Below are 17,664 nucleotides of genomic sequence, written 5' to 3'. Positions count from 1 at the left end.
GTTGCTGCTGCTGCTGCCGAGCGCGGCCGCGGCCAGGTGGACGCAGAGGAGGAGGAGGAGGGAGCAGGTGCGGCGGCGCGAGCGCACCGGCCCGGCCCGGCCCGGCCCGGCCGCCTCCCTGTGCCCTCCCCAGCGCCGGGCCCGCCCCGCCGTCCCCCGGGTGCCGGCAACCTGCGGCGCCCGCCCGGCCGCAGCGGGGGGCGGCGAAGGGGGCGGCCTGCGGCGGGCGGGGCGCTGCCGGCGGCGGGGGCTCGCTCAGGGACCGACGGACGGACGGGCTGACCGGCGGCTCGAGACTGACTGACTGACTGACGGGGCGTCACTGACTGACGGGGGGTCGCTGACGGGGGTCTCACTGACGGACTGCGGGGTTCACTGACCGAGAGGCTGACAGGCTGCCTGACTGCCAGGAGGCTCACAGACTCACAAACTGACTGACTGGGGTGCTGACCGACTGACAGACGGGCTGACTGACTGAAGGACAGACAGATGGAGTGGGAGCCTCACTGACAGACTGACTGGGGGTATCACTGACGGACTGACAGACTGACTGACAGACAAAGGGGCTCACTGACTGGGGCACTGTCCAGGGGCGCACCGCCGGGCTCACTGACTGACGGAGCTGACTGTCTGGAGGTCCCACTGACTGACAGGCTGGCTGACCGGGGCACGGCTGGGCTGCGAGGCCGTCCGGCCAGGGTGACCCCCTGCGCGCCTTCGGGCGGGAGGCCGCGGGCAGCGGCCCGCTCCAGGCGCGCGTACGCGCGTCGCGGGCACGCACGGAGAGCTTCCACTGACTGCCGCAACGATACCGGCGTGCGGGGCAGCGCCGGCTGTGCCCGTGGCGTTGCTCCGGGGTTGTCGCTCCGCCAGCGCAGGTGGAGGTTGGGTCTGCCCCGCTCCCTTATCAGCCGGCGGTTCGGTTGTAGGGGGGTGGTCTAACATTGGAACGGGATTGCGAAGCTGCTCATTCGGAGGTCCCGAGGCAGATCCAGCCAGATGGATGGGGTTATTTCCTAACATCCCGGCATCTGTCTACCTTCTGGTTATAGATGTTTGAGGCCTCAAAGTTACGAGTGTTAGTTTGTGAAGTGTTTTTTGGAAACCTAAAAGACAAACCATGCCTTTAGCGCTTCTGTGGAGGAGATGAGGTTTCAGGAAAAAAAAAAATATATAAATACCATAAACCTGTGGAAGTTGCCAACACAATGTAATTTTGGAAAAAGGTAATAATTTCCTTTGATTTCTTTATGCACTGCTGTAGGTTCCACTTCGAAAATACTCAAAATATTTCATGTGTATCCACTTTTTTTTTTTTTTTTTTTTTTTTAAAAACAGCATTCAACAGTGCACAGCTATTTAAATTCCAGTAGTAGAAAATGTTATTTGATGTAAAACTGTTGGGTATGCACAGGTAAAGAAAGATTTATTTTCATTAGATCGTTTTCAATGTATTCTGTCATCCTTCTTAGTTTAAGTAACTTCCAAATACAACCATCATCAAGCACTTCTGAAATGCAGTAATAGCAACCCAGCTTTTAAATCCTGACTGCTAGAGAAGGAAGAAGCAACAAGTCATGCTCTTTCTTATACATTCTCTAGGCTCACTCTGTTTTTCATGCCGTGCGACTTCAGGAATGGGAGAAGGGGGTACCTTTCCTCTCCTCATCCCCTCGCCCTTTGCAGCTGGATGCCTCCTGCTCTCCTAAGAAGTGGGAGAGGTGAGACTGAGTCCTGTTAGGCTAAGGAAGACGCTGAGCCTGGCCTCTCCTCATTTCTGAGTGCTATAACTGTTGGTTATCAGATAAGAAAGGAATACCTCTTACTCCTCCTCTGGACGCGTTTCAGGAGTGAGCAGTGAGTTCCATTCATTTATCTTCGGGGAAGGATTCCAGGCTCTGGAGGCACCTACAGCTCCTGACTTAAGAATGTTTTGGAGGAGAATAAGATTTAGACTTGTGTCCAATTGAAAAAGGAGTAGGAGTAGGTTGTTCTTTCCTGGGGTTGCATTCTGGAGGGCCCGGTGTCCAATATCTTTACCTTCTGGCCCTGAAGCTGTTGTGAATGCCTTGCATAGAAAAATCTGAGTGGGTGGAAAGCTGGGTGGGTCAGTTTATGATTTGGAACACAGAACATGATTATCCTTATCTTGTACAGGGGAAGTTCAAATCACACTTGGTCATAAACATTTCCAGTTTTATTATCCAGTCACACAAATAATTAATCTGCATCAACTCCAGCAGCAATGGATTTTACTGACCAGGTGCAATCTTTTATTTTATTTTATTTTTTGGCTCGTAACTGCTATTCATTTTAACCTTAGCGTTCCTTTTAACACTGATTTCCTGGAATTTGAGTAGGTTTTCACAGCATACTGTACATTTTACTGTTTAGATGTACCTCTACACAAATGACCCTAAAGTAGACCCTAACTATTTAATTTAAAATAGCTAAATTATTTTTTACTATGTTTAGGCAGGGTGCTTTACTATACCTTATGTGATTGGTTGTCTACAGATTCTGATACAGTTTCAATCTTTAAAAATTTGAATTCTTTAACAGGTTAGAATCAGGACTGCGTTTTTAAGTATCCATGGCATGAGCACATGCTTGTGCTGGACAGCTTGCTTAATAGCATTTTTATGTAAATAATTGCGTCTTGGCATCTTGCAGAATAAATGCATGATGCTGCTTCAAGTCTGCCTGATAGTAGAGTCAACAAGTAGACAGAAGTATATTGATTCACACAGTACATAAGAAGGTCTTTCTACACAACCAAAGGACTAAAAACTTCTTTTCATTAAAATATTTTGTAAGTAAATTCTAAACTCTTCCCCTCGGTTATCTTCAAGTGCATATTGCAGCCTAACCTTAAGTTGAGATTGTCAAAAAAACACAAAATTGCTTGCTGTGATTTTTAGATGATAAAAATTATCCACAAAGAGAGGAGATACAAGTGAAATAAAATAAAATTCCAGCATTTAAGAACTCCAAAAATATGCAAGTATATATTGCATGTCAGTAGCTACAGTGAAAACACTAGTAGAATGGGACTTTGTTTACAAGTCTTACAGATTTTTCAAAATTTAGAGATAATCCTTGGATTTATTTAATTGGACTTCCTGGGGAACATATGCTTGAGGAAGTTAAATCAGCAACCTACAATATACAAAAGCATCCTAAGTTGAATCAACTGATGATTTAAATTCCAAGTATAGTGATGTAATATGTGCATGCCTTCCAGCACATATACTGAAATGTAAATACCTGTCATTCTGCATGCTGTAATTGTCTCCTCTCCCTTAAGTGACCAGCCCTCACATATAAGCTTCAGAGATTTAGAAGAAAAAAAAAATAATGTTTTGAAAAATATGAATGTTGTTATCTTAATCTTGTTGGATTAAATTCCTTACACAGAAGTCCTAAGTAGCAAGATTCAGACAACCTTTGGTGATGTGTGGTATTTCTTTTCTGGAGGAGTTGAATATTTTTAAGGATAATAGAGTAATAGGTGAAAGTAATGTCAATATAGGAAATCATGGTCTCCAACACCTTATCTGAATGTTTTATCACCTCTGGAAGTAGATGCAGCTCTGCTAAGCTCATGTCTCAGGTTGCAGCGTGCACAAGGGTGGTCTGCCAAAATGCTCAGTGTGTGGAAGATTTAAAAACAATACATGGCAGTAACCCTATCCTGTACCCACATGGCCCTGTTTACTCACAGCCAGGTCTTCACAAACAAATCTCATTTAGCCAGAGCACATTTTTTCTGATAATGTCAGGATGTGTTTCCTTCTTCTGTTTACTTTCCTAATCTTTAAAAAGTTTCCCCACAAAGTACTGTGAATTTCTTTTAGATTTGCAAAGCTGTGCTTTCATAAGAAAGAATACTAACTTTTTAAATCCAGTAGTTAGTTATATAACAAAAGTAAAAAACTGGCAGTTAACTGCATAAAATGCAAGCAGTTTTGTTCAAGTCTGAATTAATTTAACATGCTCCTGGTTATTGTGTGCAAGGTTCTGATCTCCAACTGATACAAATTCAGCAGTCGTAGTACTTCAGCCAGTGAAATTATATTGGCATACAGTTGGTTTATGTAAGATGGAAGCAAACACTTCAGCGTATTTTCTATACTCCAGGCTTTCTATTTACTCAGTGGTAACAGAACTTTAGTATCATGTTTGGACCAGCACATATTATGAATTAGTGTGCAAATTCTTGAGATGTTCTGTGACAATTTTTATTTTAACGGACAGGATTTTGCTTACCCATTGCCTGTTTTGCATTGGCTGACTAAGCCAAAAAAAGCTCTATTGAAGTCATTGGCTTGATTTAGTTAAACTGTGTTTAGGACGCCTGCTGGGAAGAGGAGATGAAATGTGCCACCTGTTTGGTACAACAGTCCCAGGGATGGCTGATTACCAACTCCTTCCCCAGAGTAGCTTTAAGGGGTCTCAGAGCTGCTTTAAGGAGTGATTCCTGTCTGGCTTGTGAGATTGTGGTGTACTCTGTCTATGGCCCCTTCCTGCTGAAAGGTTTCCATGCCTAGAGCTGTGAGAGGGAAGGCTCTGGCTGCTCTGGCTCTCCACCCCGCAGCAGTTCCTCTTAAAGAAGTGAATCCTTAGCTGGTCCAGTAAGGGAGTTTGAGGATCCTTTCCCACAGCCAGAAGGCTGCCAGGAGGCTGGTGTGGAGATCCTCAGAGGCCTTCCTCAGTGAAGCACACTGGTGTTTCCGAGAGCAGAGTTAGGTTTCTAACCTGTTCCACTAACATCATTTTCCTGTCCCAAAGGATGCCACCACTTAGTTTTTTTTGGCCTGATGGCACTGCAGTTCTCTACTAGTATACTAGTCTGTATGACGTGTATTCAAAGGGCCAGTTCTTTTTTCATTTATACTGAGAAATTCCTCTTGATGCATGAGGGTGCAGCAAAGGTAAAAATGCAAAATCTCAACACTAGTAGAGGGGAGGATCCTGAATCCACATGATACAGGTGGGTGGGGATTGAGATGACTGAGCAGGGAAAAGTTACTTAAGTGGGGAAATGTTGCAAGAGGTCAATGTTTTCTGCTATTGGCATAGGTGAGCCAAAATGGATTGCCGCCCGCAGGGCACATGCAAGTCCTGAAGGTACAAACTGGAGCATAATGTTCTTGTAGCTGAAGGATAAGTAAGTAACACTGGATGTTTTAGACAGAAAGCTGCCCAGGGAAACCAGCAGCTGGGCTGTAGAGCAGCAACATTTGCTGTTTTCTCACCACTTTTCACTTCCTGTGCAATGGGGTGAAAGAGGAGCAGTTCGAGCAGGTGCAGAAGAGCCCACCTTTGGCAGCACAAACCCAAGGACATGCCACCTAAGTGCTGCAAATGCAAGATGCCGCACCACGCCATGCCATTAGGGCTGCTGGTAGCGTGGGGCTCTTCTCTCTCGTCATCAGTCGGAGCTCTACTAATCTTTAATCGTGAGGTGTTGGCCTCTGATCTCACTGGGCAGGAGTATGCATCTAGTGTTTTGATGAACTCTCAGTGTTGACAAGGAGTCGCTTTTTTCCCTCTTTGCAGTTTGTTTGCCTTTTTTGGACTGTTTGTTTTATTGAACAAATTCCTCAATTTAGCAATTTCCTAAAAATCCAATAGCAGGTGAAGGATAATTAGGCAACAAACAAAGGTGGCTTCATTTTTATGAAGAATGAATTCAGGAAGGAGAAGCAGGAATACAAATTAAAATATGCTTGTATACAAATGGTTTTTACTGTTTTGAAGTAGCATAGAAAGTGATTGCAAAAGAAGGAAGCCTATAGATTTCAAAGCCCTGTGAGTTTATTCAGTTGTAGGTAAAAAGGATCAAGCTTAGTATAAGAATGTATATACCTAATTATGCCTTATCTGATGATTTTAAGTAGGATGGTAAATATAGCTATTTGAATGTAATTACAGGCATCATTAAGTGAATTGTAAGTCACCTCTGTATGTTCATAATTAGTTTCAGTTTGCTTAAAATAGCATGGTACAATTCTATTAGCATCTGTTGCTGCTTAGAGCAGCTACTGGAGTTCAAGGCTGAGAGAGCGCTCCTTGACCGCTGAGTCACAGGCAGACCTTTAATCCTTTTACTGACTATGTTCATCTCAGAACCATCTTTACCTCCAGAATCTCACTTCTGTGGTGTTCAGGAACTTTCTCATATGCTTCAAGCTACACCTAAATCCAGTATAACTAGGCTGCTGCCAAATGAAGTGAGCCTGTTCCCCCAGCCATGGGTGTCCTCTGCCTCTTTTGCATCAGAGCTAGTGCAAATGAGAGTGGACCAGGCCAAGGAAAAACTGTTCTTTTTTCTCTTTAATAGGTCTAAATAGGTTTAATAGGCCTAAAAAATTGTTAGTACTAGAAGATTAGTTTAAAAATAAACACAAAGATTATGAGTCAGATATACTGCTATGTTTAGCTCTTTTTATGAAAAATACTGTACATGGACTTTATTTCTCTTTTAAGACGATAGATGGAAAACCACTACTATGATTATTTTTTAGAGATTCTGAAAACGCACAGATGAGAAGTGCTGGTGCACAGAGCCTCTGGAACCTGATCTGAGCTGTGCTTCTGCACCTCTAGACTTTGTGAGCTGCTAAACCCATATTAAAGAGAAAAATCAGATCATCACAGTGATCTGTTTATACTGAAAGAAGGTTGTTTTCAGTGTGAAATTCATATTGTTCATAAAGAGATATCTGAATATTTTTATATGCATGTTACTTCAGTGAAATTAAAAATGGATTTTTTTATTGAACCAACTTTTACAATATTTTACGTTCTGACAAACCCTAATGATCTCAGTAGAGATCATACATAATGCATCAGCATCTGTCTCATTGTTTGAGGCTCAGGGTAAGCACAAAATACATGTTCTGTAACCTTGAACTTTAGACTGTGAGCTTGCCTGTCCTCTGAAATGATAAGCTCCCACAGCTACTCAGGTGTTTGCAGAAGCTGGGTGCCCCATACAGAGCACAAACAGTGTTTCTGAGGCACAATTTTCAGATATCAGATTGATAACTACTACTCAGTAATGTGATAACGTCCTCTGAAAACTGGCCCTAACATTCATGACAAGTTCCAGGTAGTTACTATTTCTGATTCACTGAAGTGCTGAAGCAACACCTGAAGTTAATATAGCACATGTGAACAATATCTTTATTTTAAAAGCCCATCAAAACAGTGCATGAATTTGGGAAAATCTGTGGTTACTCCCACGTGCATAAGGGATTCCATTCGGGGAAGAAGTCTGAGGAATCTCAGCAGCAAATGCAATGAACTGACAAGTATTTATAAGCAGGGAATTACTGTAAAAATATTTCTTCGGGGCTATCTCAGCTATTCAGTTCCTACTGAACCCTGCCTCAGGTTCTTACACAATGTTTTGCTAAGTTTAAACATTTGATCAAGTACATTTTGATTCATAGGAAAACAAACAGGTTTGATTTTTTTTTCCTTCTTTCTTAAACCTAAACCAGTTAGACTGCATTCTTGTTAGCCTGGCGTCCTTTATGAGGAAATAAGTATTACACAGAGTATGTATGCAATTTCTGGAGAGAAAACAACCTGTAGCTCTTCTAGCGTCCTTTAATTTACAAATCGTAAAGGGAGACGAAGTGATGTCCCCACACTGAGATGCACTCTGCTAAGATGTGGTTCAGACTATGAATAAGGACAGACTATCTCACTTTGCCTTTCTGATTTTTAATGAGACAACCACAGCAGTTACTTGCACAGATAATGTTAATGAATATTTTAATTCATTCAGAGCTGTTTATGTAATCTCTTGTGTTCTTCAGTCTCTGACCTTGTGCTTTTTTTCCTGTTGTCTTTCCACTTCTTATACGTGTGCCTCTTACTTGCATGAGTGTTTTCATCTTCTGTAGTAAATAGCTTGTACATTGTTCTCAGAGACTGAAGGAGGGGAGGGGAAGAAAGGATGAATTAGCTACCAGGAAAATTCTGTAGATTATTTACAAGACAGTAATTAAACAATACGAAACCAAACCCCAGCAGTAAGCAGTAAGTAAAACTCTTCTGCTCTGAAGTCCATGCTAAGGAAGGATTTGAAATAGGACCTTATGTTCACTTATCCTTTTGAGTGTTTATAGTATAAAGCAGTGCATTTGAAATACTTGCCTTTCCATTTTATGCCTGCAGTTAATTTTGTGGAGCTACTTAAGTAGCTTAAATTTTAATCCACAGGTATTTGGAGGAAGGAAGAATCAGTGGTCAAAAACCAGCTCAGTAATTCTGCATAATAGTGAAAGAATAAATAGGTCAGTGTTCTATGCATTCTTTTGCTAGTAGGGTAGTCTAATTGCAGTTAAGTTAATGTTTATGTGGTACTTTGAAGGTGTAATTGAACAGGACTAATGTAATGTTCATATACTTTTACATTTTAGGTATGCTCTTTACCTGGAAAGAAATTATTAACCTAGTATGAAGTCCTTTGGTGGTTCTGGTATGAAGAACCAGGGTGGGGATTCATCTAAGCAGATGCTTGTATGTATCTCTGAGCTGCCTGGCTAGACCCCCCACTGCAAACAGACAACAGAAATAGCCATATATGGGGAATGTCTGTTCAGATGTCTGAAATATATCATATGAATCATATCTGCCTGCTTCTGTCCTCTGACTATAATGGAAATTTTGGGGGTACTTGGCCTGACGTGGGCATCTATCTTGCAGATAACTAAAGTTAGGTGAGACAGATCTCTGGACCAGAGTAATTCAGTGTTTTTTGTAGTGATTTGAAAGTAAATGGAAGCACTGCTTAAAATGAATCAAATAGCAGTCTGGGTTTGTTGACTGAAAGGACTCACGCAACATAACTTGATGCGTCTGTATATATCATATACATATGTACTAGGTTCCAAGTATGTTTGATATGATAGATCAAAAATGTTATGATAGATCAAAAATGTTGTTATGCTTTTTCTTTGCTCTCAGTGCCTGCATTTTTCTTTCTTTCAAAGCCTGGCAGGGTACATTCCTAGAGCAAACCCATTCCTGCTTGATGCTGTATCATCCTGCCTCATTTTCCCTCCAGAGATTTCTATGCTCCTCAGACCCTTGTGCAGATCAGTAATGGAGGTGGTAGCTCTGAAACTGAGACCCAGTCTCTTGGATTCAGTGGTGTGGTAAACAAGCAAATACAAGACCTTCCTGCTTGAATCTATGCTGGACACAAAACTATCTCCAGCCTTTCTTCCCATGCACTCAACTCATTGTCTTCTGCCTGGATTCTTCTTTCCACCACCCCTGTGGCACAGTCTGGCTCTCATCCAGGAAATGCTTTCTCTCAGATTTTTGCTGACCTTATTAGTACAAAATGAAAACTTATCTTTCAGTGTAAGGTTGTGCTGTTCCTGCCAGGCTCTCACCAGCTCCTTCCCCTAAAATTGTTCTTTCACATGGGTGAATGCAGGACTGTGCTTCTGAGAGGTTCTCTTCAACTTTTTTCAGGTATCTCATGACTGAACTCTGCTTTCTGTTATTTGCTGAGCAACACAAACAGCTGGCCCTCGCTTCCAGCTTTTCTAGTAAGCCACACCTCCATTGGAATAGGAGCTAGCTGATCCCCTTGTCCATGCATGGAGAAAATTACCTGTTTCTAATGACCAAAGGGAATTAACGTAGGTACCAATAATAGAATATGAAATATGACATCTCTAAGTCAAGAATCAGATCTTTATATGTCAGGAGGAACCAACGTCTGAATTCTCAGTGGTTAATGAATTACATCTAACTAGACCCATATACATATATATATATATGGGAAGGAAAAGCAAAGGTATGTCTTATGCTATAACCTTTCCTCTATGTAGTTCCTCTGCTTTCCAAACTCCAGTGGCTACTTGTACAGTTTTGATGTAGAATTGCTCTGTTAGTTACTCCATCCATATCCTCTAGCCAGGTAAGTCCTAAGCCATACTGCTAGCACAGTGCAGAAAGGATAGACAGAAAAAGGAGCTACTGGGAGGAAACAGAGTTTCTGCTCAAATCCAGTGAGAGGCCATGGTCAAATACATTGGTCAGTCAAATACCAGGCTGAACACTGAAGTATACCTTTCTGATACTGAAGCATCAGAGATGGGATCAAGGTAGAGATTTCTGCATCAGGTCTGAAAGTCAGCCCATTTCTTGTGAGTCTGGCATCCTTTATTAGCATCATGTCCACCAGAGCATTCATATATGTATATGTGTGTGTGCATATATAAATTTATATCATACTCTTTTTTGAAAACACCAGTAAAAGTTGTAACAATGTAAGTTGTAGAGTTACACAGGGCTTTTACTAGGGTACCTACTGCTCCCAGTTTGTTGAGAAGTGAGTGTATAAGGTTGATGTCCTGAACACAAACACAGAAACAGCAAAAGCAGAAAGGGGAATGTAATGTGAAAGTCATTGTTTCTAGTGCTGAGGTAGAATTAGATTATTTCATCTCACTCCAAGCTAGAGGTCCTGGTATTCTGTGACATAGTTCTTCAGCTCAGCTTTCTGGGGTATTATTTAATTATTTTAAACAGTTGCTCTAATATACAAAATAAGCTCCATTTTCAGCTCTGCCAGCATATCTCAGCTAAAATAACTTTTCTGCTCTGACTTTGATTACAACAGCCTCAATCTGCAAATGACTCTATTGGCTTCTTTTTCTGGACCAAATTTAAAGACTTCACCATCGTGGCTCTTCATTGCTCCACCTCTTTCTATAGCTCAAGCTCTGATTTAATTCTCTACTCTGTTCTCATCCTTATTTTTTTTCTCCTGTATTTTATTCTATTCTCTGTAAGTTTTTATACTGCTTCTATGTTTTCTTTTATAAGAGTCTTTTAGGGGAATGGCATGGCATGTACAGTTGCTATCATCTGTAACACTACTCTGCTAACTGGGGGGAAGCCATGTGCAGTGTGGCCATACACACTGCTTGAATATGCTTGTGTTTTTAGTGTGCCCACTAATATTTGTCTGCTTTAGGAACAGTTCAAATTTGAGGAATTAAGGATGAAAAAGGATGCTTTTTACAAGGAAAGACTTCTAATTGTATGATATTTCTGCAGAAAAAATGTATTTCTACTTCTTCAGTCTCTGAGAAACTCTCTGTCTTGCATAAGTAATCTTATAGAAAGCTCTAGGGTTCCTGAGTTACTGCGTGCAGATTTCTTCTCAGATCTTCTGGCAGCCTTTTAGATTTCCTCGGACAAGGTTTTGAGCATTTTCAAGACTTAGAAACTGGCTCACAGTGGGAGCAAATTCCTCAGTTCACATGTTAAGCATCCGCCAACTCTGTATTCAAATTTTTTTCCACAGTATTTTACTTAATCCTTTACTGACTGACTGATCATTGTTGCTGCTTGAACCCTCTGCATGGTATAGTGTCCCACGTGCTCAGGGAATGTTATGGCACAGTTGATATAAAGACTTCTATTGTGTGAAGTTGGGGAAATTAGCATGTCTTACTAGGCGACACACTGCTGAGAGGTAAATAAGATAGCACTGGCTTAAAACATCTAGTAAAAGGGAAAAATTAGCAGAGTAGTTTTAACTGTAATTTATTTCCAGAAGGACATTGCTTATATTTGCTGAACTCTTAAGGTTTAAGGTATGTCTGAAATAATAAGACCAAAGCAATGATTGGCATTATGCCTAACTGCTTAGTAAAACAAGTAAGCAAAGACAGATGCAGCCCTTATCTGGATGGAGAGGGAGGGGGAGGGAAGAGGTAAAGAAATTGCATATGAGCGGGTCATGGCTCTGTAGATACATCCATGCTGTACTGCCTCCTACTAATGCAGAGTTACAGCCCCTTTACTGCCCAAACATCAGTAAATCTGTGTGTGTTTAGGCACAGGACTTCTGTGGGATTTAAATATAGGTGTAGCACTGAGCGTGGTAAGGGTCGAATAGATTCAGAACTCAAAAATGCACGTGATCGCCTAGCTCCCAGACACTGAGATTTTTATGCAGTTAACTACTGTGCTTTGGTAGGTTGCTGCTGCTTTCTGCAAAACAAGACCATGCAGGTTCCTAGTCCCACCCATGTAATGAAAATCAAGTGAAACTTTTCCTCTCTATGTTGAAACATCAGCATGGAGAAACCTTTACAGGACTGGAGAGGGTGGGGTGTCAGGACTGCAGTCAGGCACACTCTACAGGGCAAGTAGGCAGAATTCACAAAATTCTTTTACAATTTGCTGTTCTCGCTTCCCACACAGACATAAAAACAATCCAGATTAATATACGCCTTTGATCGTGCTCATTCTTTCTTCTGCAAGAATGTAGAAGATATGTATGACTAAAGTCAAGTATGACTTTAATTAAAAAAATTGCATATGAACAAAAGCCATTAATTGATATGAATTAAAGGAAGACAAGCTAGAACATTGCCTTCCAAAGTAACCATAAGCTAATTCCCCTCACTGTGGCACATGATGTTTTTATTGTTACATACAGTGTCAAATCGCTTCCCTTAATACCTGGTTTGTGTGGTTGTGCTACAACTACGATGTACCACTTAAGACTGTGTATAAAATTAAGTAAAGAGAGCTGCCTGTTTAGATTCTTGTGGCTGTGGTCAAGAATGTGGCACTACATTGCACTGAGTACTGAAACATTTTCTAAACATTAATAAAAAAGTGATTGAATGGATGAAAGGCACTGAAAGATGTGGTTTTTCCAATTTCCCATGTAAGATTGTTTGAAATGCTTCAGAAAAATATGTTCCTAGTGGGACCTATTTATTCTATGATCTTTTATTTAGAAACAGTTGTTGAAAACATTGTATTTACCCTCAATGTCTGTGCCTTATGTGCATTCCAGACCTAGGAGAAGCACGAAGTTGATGTTTGCACCTGGATGATAGTCTTCAGAGTATAGGAGATAAAATCCTGATTCACTAAGACCAAGAAGAACATTTAAGTATTCCTGCTGTGATGTGGCAAGCCAGCTTGTGTTCAGAGGACACATACAAGCACGTGTATCAGGAGACTGGTTTAGCTAAATGGGGAGTTCATGATGGAGCTCCAATGCAAAAAGTCAGTATACAGAAGGTGGGAACAGGGACATGTCACAGTGGCAGAATTTAGAAACATTGCCTGAGTGTGGAGGAGTAGTGTTAGAAAAGCCAAAACTTAATAGGAGTTGAGACTTGCAAAGGATATTAAGGGCAAAAATAAGAGCTTCTGCTACATTAGTTGAAAAAGGCTGAACAAGTAAAATGGGGGACCGTTGCTGAATGAAGCAGATGTTTTAGTGACAGCAGACACAGATCAGGCTCAGGTATTCAATGCCTTCTTTTGCCTTAGTCTTTACCAACAAACTATCCTGTTCCTCTATGCTTAGGACAAGGGTTCAAAGAGAACCATTGTGTTGTATCTCAAATTCTTAATCATAATAAATACATTTCTTCTGCAAAACACAGCTAAAATATTGAGTAAGTGCTGACCCAAGCTTGTGTCTGCATAACATGGTGCAGAGCTGTATGGACTTACCTGCCAGGCTTCCTGTGCAGTATAGTCTCTTTTATTTGGCTTGGCTTATGGGTAGGCTTATTGGCAAAATTTATTAACTGGGAGTCAGTGCTGCAGGACTGGGATTCATGAGCACCTGATCTGACTTATGCCTTGCTAGCTTTAATGTCTGTACTGCTCCCATCTACTGTCCCTGTTCTGTAGTTAGTATAGAACAGCCATGGCAAATCTGCTTGTTGCATGAAGGCATAGTGAGTGAAAGGGTTGCCTTTTTTTTTTTTTTTTTTTCCCTAATTAATTAAGGATGAAGCTGGTGTCTCAATGATAGTCTTAGGAGAGATGAAGCAGACAGTTCCAGCCTCTCTATCACAGAAACCCAACACAAGTTCCTCACTCCAATCAGCTGTGCAGCTAAAGGCTGAAACAGTGAATCCTTCCTGTGCACAGAGCTTGCTTCTGGGTGACTTTAATTCACTATCTGAAAAAAGAGCAGATGGAGTTCACTTTTCTTCAGTGTTTTGACCAGTTTCAATTTAGACATGTGTTGCCTGATACTGTGAGTGAAGCAAAGCACATAGTCAAATCCCAGGCAGGGCTTGATCCTGCAGCAAAGCATTTCTTCTTTTTCACCTCCTCCCAGCTCTAAGCTTCCTCCTAATGAACAGGAGAATGGCCTATTGATGACTGTCAGTATTAAGGACACCCCAGGCTTATCTCAGCCAATGGTCCCAGGATGGCCAAACAGTTCCAGAAAAGCAAGCATATTCCAGCAGCTTACTCTGGGCTTGATCTTAGAAAAGATATTATCTTTCTTCAAGAAACTTAGCCTCGAATGAGTCGTAAATTCCTTATCCATTAATGATTCTAAAACCGAATGAGTTTAGCTTATTGAGTTTATTACGGTACATCCTAACAGGTGGAATTCTGCTTGATGTTGGGGAATGTCAGCTTCCCAGTAAGGGGATAACACAGGAAGGGTACATTGTGCTACGTGAACTTGTTTGCCCAAACACTCTTATAGCGTAGTAGGGGAAACATGAAAAGAAATGTGATCCCGCCCCTGCACTCACAGGTCTGAAAAGTTGTCTGGATGGTGGGCAGCAACAAGGGAAATTTACTGCTGGTAGCAGCAAATTGTTTTCCAGATAAACAAGTAGTAGAGAAACTGGTTTAGTAGAGTGATTCTGAGTTACAGAGTCTCCTGGGAGGCTTCTGGGTTGGTCATTGCTCAGAAATGAGTTTGGAGGATTTTCCTTTTGAGGGCCAAGCTGGGTAAGTGTGACTGTTGTCTGATTGCTTCTACATTGTGTATATAGCAGCAGATGGGAGACCTGCAGCTAATCCTTTGCATCACTACCTGATGGAACTGCCTTCTTGTCTGGCTTTGAAGTGACCTTCCTCATATTGCCAGAGGAACACTATGCACAACTGGTGTTTAGAGTGACTTACAAGGTACGTTTAGTGCCTGTGACTAATGCCTCGCATTCTCTTCAGCCTCCAGATATCTCTCCCTCCTTTTCTGTGTCAAATTGGAAAGAAGATGTGGAGGTCTCTTGCAGAGGAATTTCTCCTGACATCTTCTGCTGTGAGGAAAGGCAAGATTTTTAAGCAGCGTGAAGTAAGTCTAAGAAAAAGCTAGTTCTGAAGGCAAAATAATTGTATGTCAGCAGCACCCTGGACTTCAGAACGGTCCTGGAAATGCTTTAGAAAATGCCATGTGAGTGTGGGCTCTTCTACCACATGAACAAAACTGCTTCTTTTTATTAAAAATATATCAACATCTGATCCATTGTGGGCATAGTGCCATGGAAAACTCAGGAGTCAGGCCCTGACAGCAAAGCCTCTTACTGCTGATCATTTGTGAAGAGTGTTACTGAAGTATGTAATTAAGTTGCTCAACTACATGCAGTTCTGAGCTCTTAGAGGGTAAAGAACATTCTATGGCTGTTGATGTTAAGCTGCTTATTATGTTGCGAAGGAACAGGTGATTTTAGCATTAAACATCAAGTATCACTGACTACTGAGTTAGGGCATTCGCATGTTTCTAGAATCACTTGTTAAACCAGCAGTGTGCATTGGTATAAATGAATCTGAATGTGTCTGTTTACAGCCTACAGTAATGGTGCTTCCTTTATACAGTTCTCTTTGTGCTAGACTTTTCTATTTAGCTGCCTTTGGGGGGGTCATCAGAAGCTAGAAGTGCTCCATTTATTCTCAAATTGCATAAAAGCTGCTCAGAGTTGCCTGCAGAGGAACATCAGTGCCAGTGCTAAGTTAATTCCTAACACTTTAGACCAGCCTGATGGATTGATGGAGTGGGAAGTAAGGATAAGTGAGTCCTCTTCTGCATATCAGGCAATATAATTGTATAGTCACAAGCAAGGAGGGTAACAACTTTTCATCTAACTTTGAAATTGGCCATGCTTTGGATGGAAGATGGGATCAAATGACCTCCAGAGATCCCTTACAACCTTAATTATTCTGTGATTCTAACAAAGGAAGGATTTTTTTCAAGAGAAACAGGAAATGTGTCCCTCCAGGTCTGAAGTCTCCAGGGAAAGTGTTGGGACTTCCTATGCAGGTCAAAGATAAGTGGACTTTGTGAAGCTCATCGGCAGTTAATATACCGGTGAGTTTACTGTTTCTGGCATTAGTGAAGTCATGTTCACCTCTGCATACTCTACTTTTGTCCAACCACCCTAAATTGCACATAAAAATAAAATACATATTCACTATTGGCTGAATGCCACCTACAGACCTGAACTGATTTCAGGGCCACCGTTAGCTCACTCAGCAATAGTTACTCTTCCTTAACCCAGTGAAGTGAAAGCTGAGCTGAGCCCTTTTAGTCTGCTTTTCCTACAAGGGATGAATCACGAGGGGTTATTATATGTACAGAAAGTGCCAGGCACATTCTGTGGCACTTTTATTTTCTCTTCTTGAGAAATTCACAGACAAAGTAGATGGTAACTTGACACTCTGAATCATTCCACTCGCCTGTACTGAGCATTTCCACGCAGTCCTCATGCCCATTTGGGTCGTTTGGTTCCCCTTCCTTCCAATTACTGTAGTTCTGCAGTGAGGTGTTGTCTGCATACACAAACTGTCCTTCTTTTTCCATGTCATTCATCCCAATGAATGCTCGGAAGAGGCCGCTTTTGGAGATGTAGTCAGCAATCAGGGCATTAGTTGCTTCATCTTTAGGCATTGCTAGTGTTCCTCCTCTATCCCTGCAGTGGATCAAGGCTTCTCTGTAATTCTTCTCTTCTTTGACAATGTAATAGAATTTCTCATCTGTTTCTCTGATGCCTGCTATAACTTTAGAGGGAAAAAACATTGCTCAATGGCATTTCAACATATATTGAAGATGCTTCTGTTCCAATATCACAATGAGGTGATTTCTACCCTGGAATTAATCAAAGGGAGAGAGGAAAAAATGTTCCTGCAACTGAACTTGCAATGAACAATGATGACTGGATCAAAGGCTAATGCTGCTAATGGGAGTGATGAACGTCTTACACAAGTTAGGACAAGAGCTCTTCAGTCCTAGTTGGCATGCATCTCCTGAGACACTTTAGTACTAGATATCACTGAAGTAAAAGTGATTGGACAGGGCATGCTAAATGGACAATTAGCTGGGTCTAATTCTCAGCCACCTCAGTTGCTTTACTTTTTATTGAATATAGATTTTAAAAAGTGCTCTGGGATGGAAATACAGGGTTATGAATAGCTTTCAGGTCCTTTCCATACAGAAAGAAGTCAATGTTTATAAAATGTGATTGCTAGAATGAGAGATGAGAGCCATGTTCTCAGAGCTGCTGTAGCCACTTAGTGTGCATTGATTACAAAGGGAGCTATGGAGGCTCAGCAGCTTTAAAAGCCAAACTTATCAAGCATTATCTATCCTGGTGAATTAAACAGTGCAAAGGAGCATTCCTGGGTACAGGAAGTTGATTGTCCCTGCTTCTAGATTGCTGGAATGGTCCCAGACACAGATTTGGCCTGGGGCAACTAATGCTTTCCATAACAATTTAGGACTTACCCTTGGCACAGTTTAGGAGCTAGCAGAGGCCAGAGACCATTCCTGATGATGTGACCATTCAGTTTTGTAGGATTTAATAATACAGATGAGGTCTACACTATGTCAGTTGCCCACAG

General features: G+C 41.6%; 1 protein-coding gene across 3 annotated transcripts in view; it reads right to left on the bottom strand.

The window, feature by feature from the left end:
* Positions 1 to 7,391: 7,391 nt before the first annotated feature.
* COLEC10 (collectin subfamily member 10) overlaps positions 7,392 to 17,664 on the bottom strand; it is a 28,841-nt gene continuing 18,568 nt past the window's right edge. For 2 of the 3 annotated variants that reach the window (XM_062570569.1, XM_062570571.1), the window contains one exon: positions 14,382 to 16,824. In XM_062570569.1, the coding sequence (XP_062426553.1) occupies positions 16,433 to 16,824 (392 nt within the window). In that variant the 3' untranslated portion in view covers positions 14,382 to 16,432. Of the gene's footprint in view, positions 7,948 to 14,381; positions 16,825 to 17,664 lie in introns of those variants that run through there. The other variant, XM_062570570.1, reaches the window with a different exon arrangement.

This window comes from Rhea pennata, chromosome 2, assembly GCF_028389875.1.
Source record: "Rhea pennata isolate bPtePen1 chromosome 2, bPtePen1.pri, whole genome shotgun sequence".
Classification (NCBI taxonomy): Eukaryota; Metazoa; Chordata; class Aves; order Rheiformes; family Rheidae; genus Rhea; species Rhea pennata.
The sequence above is the reverse complement of the archived record's forward strand: the minus strand, read 5'-3'. Positions and strand labels throughout refer to the sequence as shown.